The sequence below is a fragment of the Mesocricetus auratus genome, unplaced genomic scaffold, assembly GCF_017639785.1.
Source record: "Mesocricetus auratus isolate SY011 unplaced genomic scaffold, BCM_Maur_2.0 Super-Scaffold_100676, whole genome shotgun sequence".
Taxonomy (NCBI): Eukaryota; Metazoa; Chordata; class Mammalia; order Rodentia; family Cricetidae; genus Mesocricetus; species Mesocricetus auratus.
This window is the reverse complement of record NW_024429266.1, coordinates 103,319,118-103,334,093: the sequence shown is the minus strand read 5'-3', so window position 1 is coordinate 103,334,093 and position 14,976 is coordinate 103,319,118. Positions and strand designations below refer to the sequence as shown.

Here is a 14,976-nt window from a genome sequence, read left to right as displayed (position 1 = left end):
GGAGGACCCAATTCAAGGTTAGCCTTGGGTACATAAGATCCGGGTCCTCACCGGACGGTGGTGGCCCACGACTTTAATCCCAGCACTCGGAGGCAGAGGCAGGTGGATCTCTGTGAGTTCGAGGCCAGCCTCCAAAACAATACAGAGAAACCATGTCTTCGGGGGAGAAAAAAAGATCCTGTCCCTCAAAAACAAAGACGCCAATGGGGCTGGGTTCTAGGCTCTGTTGCTGAGACACAGGTCCTGAGCCAGGTCTAGGGGAAGCGACTGTTTATTGGAACAGTACACACTGCCGCAGGTAGTTCCGCGTTCCTCCATCCCAGGCTTGGGTCACTCACTGGCCACACGGTGGTCACTCCTGGATGCTCTGGGTTATCCATCCCAGCACAGCAGCCACTCGAGTGTAGACACCCGGGAAGTGGGGCCTGCCACAGCCGTAGCCCCAGCTGGTGACCCCAGTCAGCACCCACTGGCCCGATGGCTCCCTGCAGGCCAGGGGCCCCCCTGCGTCACCCTGAAGGAGAAAGTGCTGTCAGGTCAGCAGCCCTTGGGACCAGAAAGGAACCCCCACATGAGGAACTGCCAAGGAGCCTCATTTTTGCCACGTATAAAATGGGTTTAGTGCTAATGTGTTGGTTTTTTTTTTGTTTTTTGTTTTTTGTTTTTTTTTTGGTTTTTTGAGACGGTTTCTTTGGCTTTGGAACCTGTCCTGGAATTCTGTAGACCAGGCTGGCCTTGAACTCATGAGATCCTCCTGCCTCAGCCTCCCGAGTGCTGGGATTAAAGGCGTGCGCCACCACCACCTAGCTTGTATGCCAGTCTTATTTTTTTGGCTAGTGTGTTTTCTTAATGCCTCTGACTTTGGCCTCTGCCAGGTCCTTACCCTCTGTGTGTGTGTGTGTGTGTGTGTGTGTGTGTGTGTGTGTGTGTGTGTGTGTGTGTTTGCTTGCTGAGAAACCTGCATATTGCCTTTGAACAAGCCGTTGTGATACCTGATGTCACCACAGGCAAAAAGTGGCTGGTTTTAGCCAGGTGTTGGTAGCACACACCTTTAATCCCAGCACTGGGAGGCAGAGGCAGGAGGATCTCTGAGTTCAAGGTCATCCTAGTCTACAGAGCGAGTTCCAGGATAGATAGCCAGGGCTGCTACACAGAATCTCGGTCTCGAGAAACCAAAAAAATAATGCAAGGTGGCTGGTGGCCAGCTGCGATGGCGACTCGGAAAGTGCTTGTCTTAAAAGCCTGAGGACCTGAATTAAACCCCAGAACCCATGTGAGAAACCAACGCTCCGGGGCAGAGGCCGTTTCTGGGGTTTGGGGATCCCTGGGGTGAGCGAGAGTCCTGTGTCGGCCACACTCACGGAGCAGCTGTCCACGCCGCCCTGCGGGAAGCCCGCGCACAGCATGCGGCTGCTGATCTGCACGGGGTAGAAGCGGCGGCAGGCCTGCTCGCTGAGCACGCGGACGGCTGCCTTCTGCAGCTGCACAGCCATGGAGCCTGCGGGGACGACGGAGCGGCTGGGAACCTGGCCGCCTCCCCTGCGCCCGCCCCGCCCCGCCCTCCGCGCTCGCCTACCTCCCTCACGAAGCGAGCCCCAGCCGGTGATGACGCAGCGCGCGCCTTCGGGGGGCCGCGCAGGCCCTGGCAGGCAGATGGGTCGCACCAGGCGGCTGCGGTGCACGGGACCCGCCAGCTCCAGCAGCGCCACGTCGTAGTCCAGCGTGTAGAGGTTATAGAAAGGGTGGCGGTAGATGCGCACCACGCGCTTCAGCTGGCCCTCGGCGCCGCTTAGGAACGGGGTGCCCAGAAAAGCTGCCCACTGCACAGGGTCCCCATAGCTGCAGGGCGAACATGTAGGCAGTCACCTTTCTGCTGGCACCATATCCAGGGCTAAGGATGGTCCCCACGCCCTCGGGAGACCTGAGACAAGAAGGCTCTTGATCTCTGCAGACCACCCAGTACACGGGGCTCCTACACACACACACACACACACACACACACACGAGCACACTAGTAAACAGCCTCCGCCATTCCTATTCGAGCTCCGTGCGCTCAACCCTCCAGAGTGAAGCCTCCTGCCCCGTCCTTAAAACACAGCATGGGACCACCTGTCCCTTTCACCCCGTGCCCCGCATTGGGGGTCCCCTTAAGAACTGCACCCTCCAGTGCAGCGCCCTGCCAGGGAGACTGTGCCCCCGTACGGTGACCTTGGGGACTGGCACCGAATTGCAGAGGAGGGGCAGGTGGACCCCCGCGGGCAGGACTCACGTGTCAAAGCAGTGTGCAGCGGACAGAAGCCACCTGTCAGCCACCAGCACAGCCCCGCAGCGGTGCTCCCTGTGCTGCAACCAGAGGCTCACTTGCCAGGGCCACTCCCCACGCGAAGCCGAGCTGCCTCCCACGATCCGGGTCAGGGCCCCGGGGGGCGCCAGGCCGCAGTCTGCAGAGAGCAGTGCCGCGTGAGCCCCCGGCAGAGGGTCTTCTCCCCCTGCTACACGCCCCTAAGCTGGTGACCTGCCCCAGGCTGGCCTGACTAATCCAGCGGGGAGCTGTCCCCAGAGCCCTGTGGGAGCGCAGAGGGTGGTTTTAAGATCAGCCGGGCTGGCTCCTCTTCCCAGACACCGGCCTTCCCGCCACTAGGTAGGTGTCCCTTCCTGGCCCAGTCTCAGGCAATACAAAAGGAGCCCAGGGAAAGAAAGAACCATGGGCCCCACCAGAGGAGCGCCCCGGAGGACCCAGGAGGCTGCTATGTGAGTCCCTCAGGCCGAGCAGCCTGGGAAGACACTGCCTTCCCACAGTGAGTGGCCCCAACCGTGGTCCCATCTTGAGACTTCCCTGGGTCTCTGACTGGCGCCCTCAGAGGCCACTGCTTTGTCAGGGTCAAGGTCACATTGAGTTGAAGGCCTTCAGGTGTGGAGCCACGGAGCCGGACTCTTTCCTAATTCCAAGACGTGGGAACGTCACCTGCCCCCGGGGTCCTGAGGCAGAGGGCTTTTGGTAAATGAGCCCAGTGAGCCTACCCCTTTGCATGCGGCCCTGACGCTGTCTGCTCAGTTTCCATCCAGGAAACACTGCCTGCCATGTGGAGGGACATCCTCCCTGGGCCAGGGTTAAAGGTGTCAGCAAAGTCAGGGGCAGCATTTCCACAGGAGAGCCTTCTAGAGCCAAGCCTGGGCCAGCGTCCCCACAGTTGGGAGTCATGGCTGAGGGGGCACAGAGACGCCTGGATCCCCAAAGTGTGGGAAGCAGAAACACAGTCCCTTAGAGGCTGTCAGAGGGACCCAACCTGCGGATCTCCACCCCACAGAAAATTATATAGTAACAGTAGCAACATTACAGTTATGAAGTAGCAATGAAAATAGCTTTATGACTGGGGGGACATCACAACCTGAGGAGTTGCACTAAAGGGTCTCATTGTTAGAAAAGCAGAGAAGCTGCTCTGGTTGCTCCTGCTGAGACCACACGCCAGACCCCGGGATGTTGTCTCATCTCTGCAGACTGCTTTTCCCAGCTTTAAAAAAGGTCTCACCACGTATGCAGTCAGAGAAACGCTCCTGCCTCAACCTCCCGCCCAAGAGCTGAGACTACAGGAGCGTGGCCCGGCTTAACTGAGCCATCATCCGTCTCCAGGCCGCTTCCTTCTCTTACCGGAACTTGCTCCCTCCTCCTCTCCCTCTCCCTTTTTATTTTATTTGAACATTCATGGCCAGGATGAAGGCCAACATGAAGGCTAGAGCTCCAACACTGCACACCTGACCACGCCCCCCAGCCCCGCCCTGCGGATTCTGGGCGGGGCCCCACCCTGACCACGCCCCAGCATCTCACTGGGAGATTCTAGGCAGACTCCACCCCCAAGCCAAGTCTTCATCTTGCTGGTCAGAGATGGTCTCGCTGAGAAGCCCTCACCGCCCCTCACCGCTCAGCCTGGTGTTGGATTTGTGATACTCCTGTCAAGAGGCTGACACGACAGGTGTTTGCCATCAGACCCAGTCTGATGTCTTCTTATCAGATGCTCCTTGGATTGGAGAGCCTGCCTCAGACCTCTTTTTACCAAAATTCCTATTTCTAGACTGTCTCTGAATAGTCGCACTCGGGGGCTGAGTGAATCTGGGTGATGTGGCAGCCGATTGTAGCGTCAGTCACCCACACAGGCATGTGGAGCTCATGTAGCTTGGCAAGGGAAGGGAGCGAGCGTGGGACCCCTGCACCCACTGTTACCTAGGGCCCTGGGTTTAACAGGAGCCTCCTCATGGCGTTTTCCACGGATGCTGCCTTGTGTGAGGAGCTGGGGAGCTTGTGATGAGGACTGGAAGGGACCCTGGGTGCATGGGTGTGGCCCTGCTGTGCTCCTCACTAGTCCTAGCTTTAGCCGACACCCGGTGGCCCAGGGTGCACCCACGCAAGCTCCAGCAGACGTGACCCCAGGGTGTGGCTCACAGGTGTGCCTGCCAGGCCCTGGGGTCTGTCCGCAGCGCCGACAGAATGAAGAGCGAGAAACAGAGGCAGCCTGGCGTGGCCGCACAAGCTGTCATCTCAGGACTCAAGAGGCTGAGGCAGGAGGATCAGGAGTTCAAGGTCAGCTTCAGCTACCGAGTGGGTTCTAGGCCACCTTGGGCACAGATAAACAGAAGTGAACAAATGAGGAGGGAACAGGGGCGGAGAGGTGGTTCAGGGGGTGTGGTCGTGCGCCAGCCTCTAACCCCGCAGACAGGAGGTGGCTGGACTTACCCGCGGCAACTGCAGCCCACAAGCCCCGCCGTCAGTGAGTGCCTCACAGACAGGGCAACGTCTGCATCCTTGGCAGAGGGGACACTGACAGTCCCCGCTGGCCTCTGCATGCACACGTGTGCACACACACAAATGGGCAGATGATGTCAGCACCGAGCTCACAGTAGGACATGGGGAGAGCGCCCTATGGAAGGCCACGCACAGGCAGCTCTGGAGTCCGGCACGTGTCACTGTACCTGGCAGCTGGGAATGTGTGGCGGCACCCGGGGCATTCGCAGCTGGTGTCTGTCCCCTGGTAGTGGTGCTCCAGGCAGCTAGTGTGGTGTTGGGTGGTTTAGTGGTCACCCTGCTGGTGCCCCTGGGGGTTGCAGGTCTGCTGGTGGTGGCCTCTGTGGTTCTGGCGGGCTGGTTAGGGATAAGCTGTGTGCTGGAGGTATGGGGGTGCGGTGTGGAGTTGAGGCCTGAGGACATGACCCTCAGGATCCAGTCCTTGAGACGGGTGATGCGGGCATATACACCGGGCCTCTTAGCCTGAGCACAGCCTATGCCCCAGCTCACGATGCCAGCCAGGTAAAAGACACCGGGGGTCTCCTCGCATGCCAGGGGGCCGCCAGAGTCACCCTGCCGGAGAAGGACACCACCAGGCCTTCGTGGGGCAGCCTTTGAGCTTGGCCATGTGACCGCAGACCCCCGCCTCTCTGAGTCTCCATCATCCAATCTTGCTTTCTTTTTGAGTACTGGGATGGAACTCAGGGCCACACACATGCTAAGCGTGTGCTCACCACTGAGCTGCACCCCAAGCCTCAGGGGAGCCCGGGGTGTCCCTGTGACACCCACCTGGCAGGAGTCAACTCTGCCCTCCAGGAAGCCAGCGCAGAGCATGCGGTCCGTGAGGGAGAAGTTGTAGAGGGAGCCACACATCTTCTGCTCTATGATGCCCACAGACGCCTTCTGCAGGATGTCGGGCTTGGTGGCTGCTGGGAAAGAGAGCTCAGAATGCCACCTAGTGACTCGTCACCAAGTAGGGCCACCAGGTGCTGCTCCTATCCTGGAGACAGTGAGCAGAGACCACAGGAATCTTTGTTTGAGACAGGGTCTCACTGTCCAGCTCTGGCTGTCCCAGAACTCAGAGATCCGCCTGCCTCTGCCTCCCAGATGCCGGGAATAAAGGTGTGCGTCACCCCCGCCCAGCTATTACAGGAGCTTCCATTTTCTCCTTGTGGCTTGGGTGGAAACAGGATTTGCACATGCTAGGCAAGTGCTCAGCACACCCCCACCTCCTGGGCATTTGAGGGTCTGTGACCCTGCCTCTGCTTCCTGGGGGCTGGGAAGACAGCTGCAGACCACCCCCCCATGCTGACACAGCTTTCTCACAGGGGCTAGAGACCCTTTGGGGGATCCAGAGCAGATGTTTACATTATGATTCATAACAGTAGCAAAACTACAGTTATGGAGCAGCAATGAAATAATTTTATGACTTGGGTCACCACAACACTATTAGAGTCACAGCATTAGGAAGACTGGGAACTGAGAACCACTGGGCTGGAGCGTCAACATTTTCAGTTTACCCTGTCAGGAAACGGAGGTGTAGAGAGGTAGAAAAGCATTATTTACTCCCAGTCAGGGGCAACACGTGGCCTCTGGCGTGGCAAGAGGCTAATGGCTCAAGTCTGTGGCCAGTAGATCAGCACAGATGTTTTCTGCAGCCATGGACATCTGAATTTGCCTTGTTTTGTTTTTAGAGACAGGGTCTCTCTGTGTAGCCCTGGCTGTCCTGGAACTCAATATGTAGACCAGACTGGCCTTAAACTCAGCAATCTGTCAGCATCTACCTCCCTAATACTGGTATTAAAGGCTTGAGCCACCACTGCCTGGTGAATGTGTCAATAAAACTTTATTTATACAATCAAGTGAGGGGCCATATGTAGTCCCCAGGAGACACTGAGTGGCTCTTAAAATGTGGGGTCAGCACAGAGGAATGGTTTAGGACCCAGGTGAGGGAATCCAGGTCCCATCCCTCCCAGGCCAGGCCCCAGAGAATGCAGCCACCATTCACCACTCCCCTCTGGGACCTGCTCACCATTTCCCTCCTGAGTGTTGCCCCAGCCTGAGATCATGCACTTCCGGCCCACAGGGAACTTGTGGATGGCCAGGGGGAGACAGATGGGCTGGATGTACTTGTTGAAGACCAGTGGCCGTGCCAACTCCAGCAAGGCCATGTCAAAGTCCAGGATGCCTGGGTTGTATTGGGGATGCAGGAAGACCCTCCGCAGCCCCAGCTTCACGGGGCTCCCGCCGACACCCATCAGGGACACGGTGCCCAGGTGCGCCTGCACCTGCTCTGCCGTCTTGGTGCTGTGGAGACAGAGCCTCAGGCACGCCTGCCTGCCCCCCAGCCCACACCGGCACCCCAGGGGATGTCCGAGGAAGGGGACCCGATGGAGAGTGCACCCTTAGGGCTTGGCTTTAGGTCACTCTAACCAAGACCCTAGCAACTTTAAGACTGTCACAGGTCTCTGCTGCGGAGCCCAGAGGGGAACAGTTGTGGGCCTGGGTGACCCTGGCTTACGAGTGCACCACCACACCACACCAGCTAGTTGGCGCTTGCTGGATGCACTGAGGTCTGCTCTCTGGGCTCTTGGGAGGCCTTACTGGTTGAAACAATGAGCGGCGGACAGCAGCCAGCGGTCACCCACCACGGTGGCTCCACAGAAATGTCTGGATCCTTCTTTCAGGCTGGCCTGCCAGGGCACCTCCCCAGACACAGCACTGAGCCCGCCCACAATCCGAGTGGGCTTGTCCATGGCAGGCCTGGCCCCACACTCTGCCGGGGGAGAGGGGAGAGGGTGATGGGGTTCCGCATCCACTCAGGGTTCATCTGACCCCTGACTGACCCAGTACAGAGCAATAAGGACATCACCCCGAGGTGGCAGGGCTGGAGGTGTACGAGAGAACCCTGAACTTGGAACAGCTGAGACACAGTCGGACAACACCGATGAGACACATCCACAGGACCACAAACGCAGGTCTGTCACAATAAAGCGCCAGGAGAGCCCAGGAGAGCCTTGGCGATTCCATGGCAGTTGAGGGGGACGGAGGCAGGGGACAAACACGCCAGGCAGGCAGAGCTTAGTGAGTTTTATTAGAAAGAGAAAGGAAGGAGGCAAAGAGAGACAGAGAGATGACAGAGGAGAAGAGACAGGAAAAGTCCTGTCCGTCCCCCCAAGGGAACAGCGGGGTAGGGGTGAGTGGGTGCGATCTTTCTTTTACAGGGTCCTGGTGCAGATTAAGCAGCCGCGGAACCCTGGGCTGACCAGGGCGCTGCAGAGTGCACTCTGCCAGCGCAGTGCCTGAGGCCTTACGGCCTGTCATCCCAGGACTCGGAAGTTGAGGCAGGAGGATTGTTTTGAGTTTGAAGTCAGTGTGAGGAACAAAAGACGCTGCCCGGGAAAGGAGAGAGCGTGGAGAGGGACGGAAGCAGGGCTGGCCGGGGTGAGAGAAAGTGAATCACCCGCTGCTGAAAGGCAGGAGCGAATCGCAGGGAAAGAGCCCCACCACGAAGCAGCAAAGCTCACCGCGTGCGCGGCCGGTGCCGGGGCCCAGGCTCAACCCCGACGCCGCAGAGCGCACGACAACCCGGCGGATGCAAGGCTGGTGAGGCACCAGAGGCGCGCGCATCAGCGGGGACCCTGCCGGGGACGCACCTGGGTCCCGCCACGACAGCCACCTTACTGCTGGCCCCGTGGGCCTCTAACTGTGCCGTCTTTGCGCCTATGTCACACTTTCAAAGAATTAAAAACCAAGCCAGGGCCGGGCGGTGGTGGCGCAGCCTTTAATCCCAGCACTCGGGAGGCAGAGGCAGGTGGATCTCTGTGAGTTCGAGGCCGGGCTGGACTGACAGCCTCCAAAAAATACAGAGAAACCCTGTCTCATAAAACCAAAAAAAAAAAAAAAAAAAAAAAAAAAAAAAACCAAGGCAGGAATAGCAGTAGACGCCTTGAATCCCAGCAACCGGGCGGCTACGGCAGGTGGAGATCTACAAAATGAGCTCCAGGCCGGCCAGGGCTACACATTGAGACTCTGCCCCCAAAAGTAAAGTAATAGTAATAATAATAATAATAATATAAAAAAGTATGCCTGAGCCGGCCGGTGGTGGCGCAGCCTTTAATCCCAGCACTTGGGAGGCAGAGGCAGGCGGATCTCTGTGAGTTCGAGGCCAGCCTGGTCTACAGAGCAAGTTCCAGGACAGCCTCCAAAGCCACAGAGAAACCCTGTCTCGAAAAACCAAAAAAAAATAAAAATAAAAACCAAGTTTGCCTGAAGAAAACCAACCTGTGACATGCAGGTGCTCGCGGCAGGCACCCGCAGTCACTGCCAGCCCCGCTGACGGGTGTCAACACACGGCGCCCATTTCCCGTAGTAAATCGCCCATCCGTCGCCCGCGGGCACTTCCCGGGCAGCACAAATAACCAATCCCCAGTTTCTCGCGAGCTCGAGGCCCGCCTCGCGCACGGAGAGCTCCGGGCTCAGAGCGGCCCCAGACACTCACAATCGACTACCGCCCGCTCGCTGGGCCGGGGTCGGCGGTCAGCGCCTGCGCCCGGACAGACATCAGCAGTCGACCGCCGATGGCCCCGCCCCGCCCCCTGTGGGGAGGGAGGCCCCGCCCCGCCCCGCCCCGCCCCCCGTGGTACCTTGCGGCTGGGCGGCGGGGCCGGGGCGCGGCGCGGGGCTGCTCGTCGCCCCCGCCGCCGTGGCTTTGGCCGGGGCGTCGGGGCTGGCGGGCCCGGGGGTGCTCGGGGCGGCGGGCGCAGGGGCCGCGGTGGGGGCGGCGGCCGAGCCGGTCACCTCCAAGATCCAGTCCCGCAGGCGGGTGACGCGGGTGTAGACGCCGGGTCGCCGCGCCTCCGCGCAGCCGATGCCCCAGCTCACGATGCCGGCCAGGAAGAATCTTCCGGAAGGCTCCTCGCACACCAGGGGTCCCCCCGAGTCCCCCTGGAAGGCGGGGCCGCCGTCAGCGCGGACGGACGCACGCGGCGGGCACCCCGGGGGCGCCCCCGCCGCAGGAGACGGCTCCCGACCGCCGGCCACCGCCCCAGCCCCACCCCGGCGCCGGCCACCGCCCCAGCCCCACCCCGGCGCCGGCCACCGCCCCAGCCCCACCCCGGCGCCGGCCACCGCCCCAGCCCCACCCCGGCGCCGGCCACCGCCCCAGCCCCACCCCGGCGCCGGGCAGAGCGGGCGGGCGGGTCCGGAGTTCGAGGCCACCCCGGGCCACAGGGGACGCCCTGTCTCGAAAACCAAGCAAACAAGGTAAAACCCACACAGCGGCCCCTGCGTGCACGGAACCCAGGCGGACACAAACGCTCCGGCAGGGTGTGAGGCGGCCCCACGCAGCCCGGGCGGCTCCGACTCCTCCTGGAGCTGCCGGCGCCCGGCCTCGCACACCGCGTCTGTTCGCTCGCCCTCGGGGCAGAGGGCGAGGCTGGCGCCGCACCTGGCAGGAGTCCACCTTGCCGTCCAGGTAGCCTGCACACAGCATCCTGTCGGTGAGCGCGTGGCCGTACAGCCGGGCGCACAGGCTCTGCTCCAGCAGCTCCACCGTGGCTTTCTGGAGGACCTCCGGCTTCACCACTACCCAAGAGAAAAGCGCGGTGAGAGCGCCGGACCCCAGCAGCCACTCCCTCTTGGGGTGCCCAGGTTACAGGGGCCGCCTGCCCCGCACCCCAACTGCAGCGTCCAGCACCCCGGGACTGGGCTCCTCTCCCCACGAGTGCCAGGCCCTCAGACGCTCTGGGCTCTCACGACACCGCTTCCTCCAGCCGTACACTCATCCCCGACATGCCGGAGTTTTCCTCCTCTTCTCCTGGCTATAGGCTTCTTTTGTTTTTGTTTTGTTTTTATTTTTGAGACTTGGCCTCTTAGAGCCCGGGGCCGGCCTCGAACTCACTTCCTAGCCAAAGATGACCTTGGACTTCATCCTCCTGACTCCCCGGCTTAAACTCGGGGATGACGGCTGCTTCCACCACCGTTAGCATTACAGAATTTCTTTTTTCTTTTCCTTACCGGATGCATCGAACCCACACCCCCCCCCACGTTAGACTCACTCCACCCGGACGACGTCCCCAGCACCCCACTGGGGTTCCAGGCGGGGTCCACCCTGACCACGCCCCACCGTTTGTAGCTTTCTGAGGCAGGGCCTTGCTGGGCTCCCCCCGGACCCCCGCTTGTGGGCTCAGGGAGGCGCCAAGGCGGGGTCACAGGCTGCTGTTTCAGGGCCGGAGGGTGGGGTGGAAGGAAGCTCGCGAGCTTACGGAAGTCCTCCTTCAGGTAGCCCCAGCCCGAGATCAGGCACTTCTTGCGCGGCGGGAAGACGTGCGTGGCGGCGGGGAGGCAGGCGGGCTGTACGTAGCGGCCAAAGGGCAGCGGGCGAGCCAGCTCCAGCACCGCCACGTCGAAGTCCGCGGTGTCGGCGTCGTAGGCGGGATGCTTGGCGATGCGGAGCACGCGGGCGCGCACAGCGCTGGCCTCCGAGCCACTCAGGAGCACGCTGCCCGCCTGGGCCGCCCACTGCGCAGGGTCCTGGAACCTGGGGAGTGCGAGGGTTGCAGCTTAAGAGAGGGGGGGGGGGGGGGATCCGAGGAGTAGGCAAGGAAAAACAGTAAAGGACGCGGGCCAGGGGGCTCCGTGGGCACAGGCACTTGTGGCCAAGCAGGGCGGCCTGAGTTCGAATCCCGGGCCACACAGAGTGGAAGAATCAGATCAACTACTGCACGTTGCCCTAGAGGGACACGTACACGCTCTGGCATGTGCACCCACACGCATACACACAAAACAAATGAAAGACTGAGCACGACTGATACCAGCACCTGGGAACAGAGGCAGGGGCGTCTCTGTGAGTTCAAAGACAGCCTGGTCTGCAGAGCTAGTTCCAGAACAGCTATATAGCGAGATCTTGCCTCAAAATTAAAGCAATAATAAATGAAAATCAGTGCAGACTGGCTATGGGGTAGACACCTGTAACCCCAGCTAGGATGCTGAGATAATTACGAATTCCCGGGAAGCCTGGGAACCTAGTGAGGTCTTGTCCTTTTTTCTTTCTTTTTTTTCTAGACAGGGTTTCTCTGTGTAGCCCTGGTTGTCCTGGAACTCGCTCTGTAGACCAGACTGGTCTTCAACTAAGAGATTTGCCTCCCTCTGCCTTCCCGAGTACTGGGATTAAAGGTGTGCACCGCCTCCGCCTGAGGCCTTTTCTTTAAAAAAATTAATTTTAAAAAAAGAAAAGAGAGGGGGCCTGGAGAGATTGCTCAGTGGTTATTATACCAACTGTTCCTGCAGAAGATCCAGTTCGGTTCCCAGCACCCACATGGGTGTGCACAACCATCTGTAACTCCAGTTCAGGGGATCCAGTGCCCCCTTCTGGCCTCTGAGCATCAGGCATGCATATGGTGCACAGGCAAAACATTCATCTACGTAAAATTAAATACGCCGGAAGAGGAAAGGGGGGACGACAGAAGAGTGGACTCTGGGAAAGGAGGCAGTAGAGGAGGAGGGTGGGACTCACTCATTGAAGCAGTGGGCGGCAGACACCAGCCACCTGTCCCCAATGATGGTGGCCCCACAAAAGTGCTCGTGGTTCTCCCGAAGGCTGACCTGCCAGGGGAACTCCCCGGGGGCTGCCTCCACACCACCCACAATCCTGCCGGCCGATCTCCATGCAGGCTGCCAGCCGCAGTCTGCAAGACACAAGGCCACCAGCTGGGACCCCAGGGCCAGCCTGTCTGTCACTCATCGTTTGGCCCCGAATTGAAAGCACCATCACCACGTGCCTGGGGTGCCCTGCTTCTTGATGCCCAAGGTCACACCAAACAGTGTCAGCCCACACATGGTCAGTGCCAAGCATGAAGGTCATAAGACCCTCAAACCTATTGCTTGTTTTTATTTTATTCACCCCTGCCTTCCTTCTTTTCTTTCCTTTTAGACAGGATTTCTCTGTGTGACCAGGCTGCCTCAGACTTGCAGAGACGCGCCTCCCTCTGCCTCTGAGTGCGACACCACCTGGCATCATTTCTTTCTTTCTTTAAAAAGTTATTTATTATATACTCAGTGTTCTACCTGCATGTATGCCTGCAGGCCACAAGAGGGCGCCAGATCTCATTACAGATGGTTGTGAGCCACCATATGGTTGCTGGGAATTGAACTCAGGACCTCTGGAAGAGCAGCCAGTGCTCTTAACCTCTGAGCCATCTCTCCAGCCCATCCACCTCTTTTTAAACAGACTCTCCTTCCAGCCCAAGCACCCTGCGACTCCTGATCCTCCTGCCTCAGCGCTGGTGCCTGGATGACACACCTGCACCACCAAACACTGGGGAATTTTCTTGACTAATAACTATTGACGCTGGAGGGCTGAGCCCCTCCCCTGTGGGTGGTGTCAACCCCTAGCAGGTGATCCTGGACTGTGGTGAGCCTGAGAGAGAGCCCAGGGAACCTCCATGTGACTCCCATTCCTCTCCGAGCTGTCTTTGCTCTGACAGCAGCAGAGAGCAGATTAGGACTGAGCTCTTCTTGCTGAGATCGCCGGCTGATGACCACGCAGCATTTTCCTCACGCGGATCTACCCAGCCCTTGTTCCTGGCAGCATGGGGCCGCAGGCTCCCTGCACTCCTCTGGGCCCCTGTGCTTAGTGGATAGCTCCGTGCCCTCTATGCCCTCACACCCATCCACCTGCTCCTCCCAGCTTGCGAGCCACATTCAGCGGGAGCCCAGAGAGCCCCGGCCCAGACCGTGCTGACACTGACCGCACTGGGCCTCGTCAGACCCATCGGAGCAGTCCACCCTGGTGTCACATTCCGGGTTCTCTTTGTTCACACACTGACTGTTGTCACAGGAGAAGGCGTTCCCAGGGCAGCGGCCTGGGGACAGAGAAACCAGCTGGAGGCAGCGGCTTGTAGGGGTCCACTGGGAACCTCCACACTAGGGAAAACCCCCGAGTTCTTTGCGTATCTCTGGGGACAGGACAGAGATAGATAAAATGGGTGTGGGTGATTTGTGTGTGAGACAGGGTCACACTGTGTAGCCCTGGGTGGACTAAAACTCCCTCTGTAGGCCAGGCTGGCCTCGAACTCACAGAGATCCGCCTACCTCTGCCTCCCGAGTGCTGGGATTGAAGGCGTGCGCCACCAACGCCCAGCGAGATCCTATCTTTATAAATAAATAAGCCAACAGCATTCACTGCGGCAGGGCCTGGCTGTGGACACTTGGTCCCCCTCTAGAGTGCCACTGAGCTACTCCAGCGATGCCAGGGAAGCCAGACACCCTCAGGAACCACCCTTGTGATTCTGGAGAGAATTCAGGGAAAGCCGAGCTGAGGGTAGAGGCCAGTCCTACCTGACTTCAAGTCCCTCTCGGTCACCGGACTGTCACATCTTCCTGAAGTAGAACAGACAAAACCAAGTGAGAGCTAGGCACGGTGTTGTGGTGTTGGCCTGTCACCACGGCTGAGGCAGGAGGATTGTGCCTTTGAGATCAGCCCGGGCATTATGATGGGGGGTCTGGCTTCCTCTCCCTAAAAGATCAACTGAGTGAGTTTTGGCTCTATGACAGTCTCACTGCAGGTGGCGACTGGGCCATCCCAACCCAAACCCAAACACTAACCCCAACCCAAACCCTAACCCCAACCAAAACCCGAACAGTAACCCTAACCCTAATCCCAACCCCAAAATCCCAAGCCCTAACCCTAATGCCAACCCAACCCTAAACCTAACCCAAACCCTAACCCTAATCACAATCTAACCCTAACCCCAACCCTAAAAACCTAACCCCAACCCAAACCCAAACCCCAACCTCAACCCAAATACTAACCCTAATCCCAACCTCAACCTAACCCTAACCCCAACCCCAATCCAAACTTTAACCCTAACCCCAACCTGACCCTGACCCCACCCTCAGCCTGGCTGATTGGGGACAGCATGGAAGAGACACACGAGGCTGGCAGCCACCATCCCAGTGAGGGACACAGGTCACTAGAAGATGGAGCTGAAGTGACAGTCACTGAGACCTCAGGGACAGTGAGGTCTAGTAACAAGAGTGGTTTAATGGGTTTCTAATTGGTTCTCCCCTTTTAAAAAAAGATTTGTTTATTTATGTTGTATACAGAGTTCTGCCTGCATGTCAGAAGAGGGCGCCAGATCTCATTATACATGGTTGTGAGCCACCATGTGGTTGCTGGGAACTAAACCCAGGTCATC

At 59.1% G+C, this 14,976-nt stretch overlaps 1 protein-coding gene across 1 annotated transcript in view; it reads right to left on the bottom strand.

Moving 5' to 3' along the window:
• Nucleotides 1-255: 255 nt before the first annotated feature.
• Tmprss9 (transmembrane serine protease 9) overlaps nucleotides 256-14,976 on the bottom strand; it is a 29,976-nt gene continuing 15,255 nt past the window's right edge. The window contains exons 6-19 of the mRNA XM_040737272.1: nucleotides 14,117-14,158; nucleotides 13,528-13,641; nucleotides 12,294-12,465; nucleotides 11,044-11,318; nucleotides 10,227-10,363; nucleotides 9,424-9,724; nucleotides 7,382-7,553; nucleotides 6,810-7,084; nucleotides 5,567-5,703; nucleotides 4,966-5,350; nucleotides 2,270-2,441; nucleotides 1,577-1,839; nucleotides 1,362-1,498; nucleotides 256-514 (exon numbers count right to left, since the gene is read on the bottom strand). Coding sequence (XP_040593206.1) covers nucleotides 353-514; nucleotides 1,362-1,498; nucleotides 1,577-1,839; nucleotides 2,270-2,441; nucleotides 4,966-5,350; nucleotides 5,567-5,703; nucleotides 6,810-7,084; nucleotides 7,382-7,553; nucleotides 9,424-9,724; nucleotides 10,227-10,363; nucleotides 11,044-11,318; nucleotides 12,294-12,465; nucleotides 13,528-13,641; nucleotides 14,117-14,158 — 2,744 coding nt within the window. The 3' untranslated portion in view covers nucleotides 256-352. The remainder of the gene's footprint in view (nucleotides 515-1,361; nucleotides 1,499-1,576; nucleotides 1,840-2,269; nucleotides 2,442-4,965; nucleotides 5,351-5,566; nucleotides 5,704-6,809; nucleotides 7,085-7,381; nucleotides 7,554-9,423; nucleotides 9,725-10,226; nucleotides 10,364-11,043; nucleotides 11,319-12,293; nucleotides 12,466-13,527; nucleotides 13,642-14,116; nucleotides 14,159-14,976) is intronic.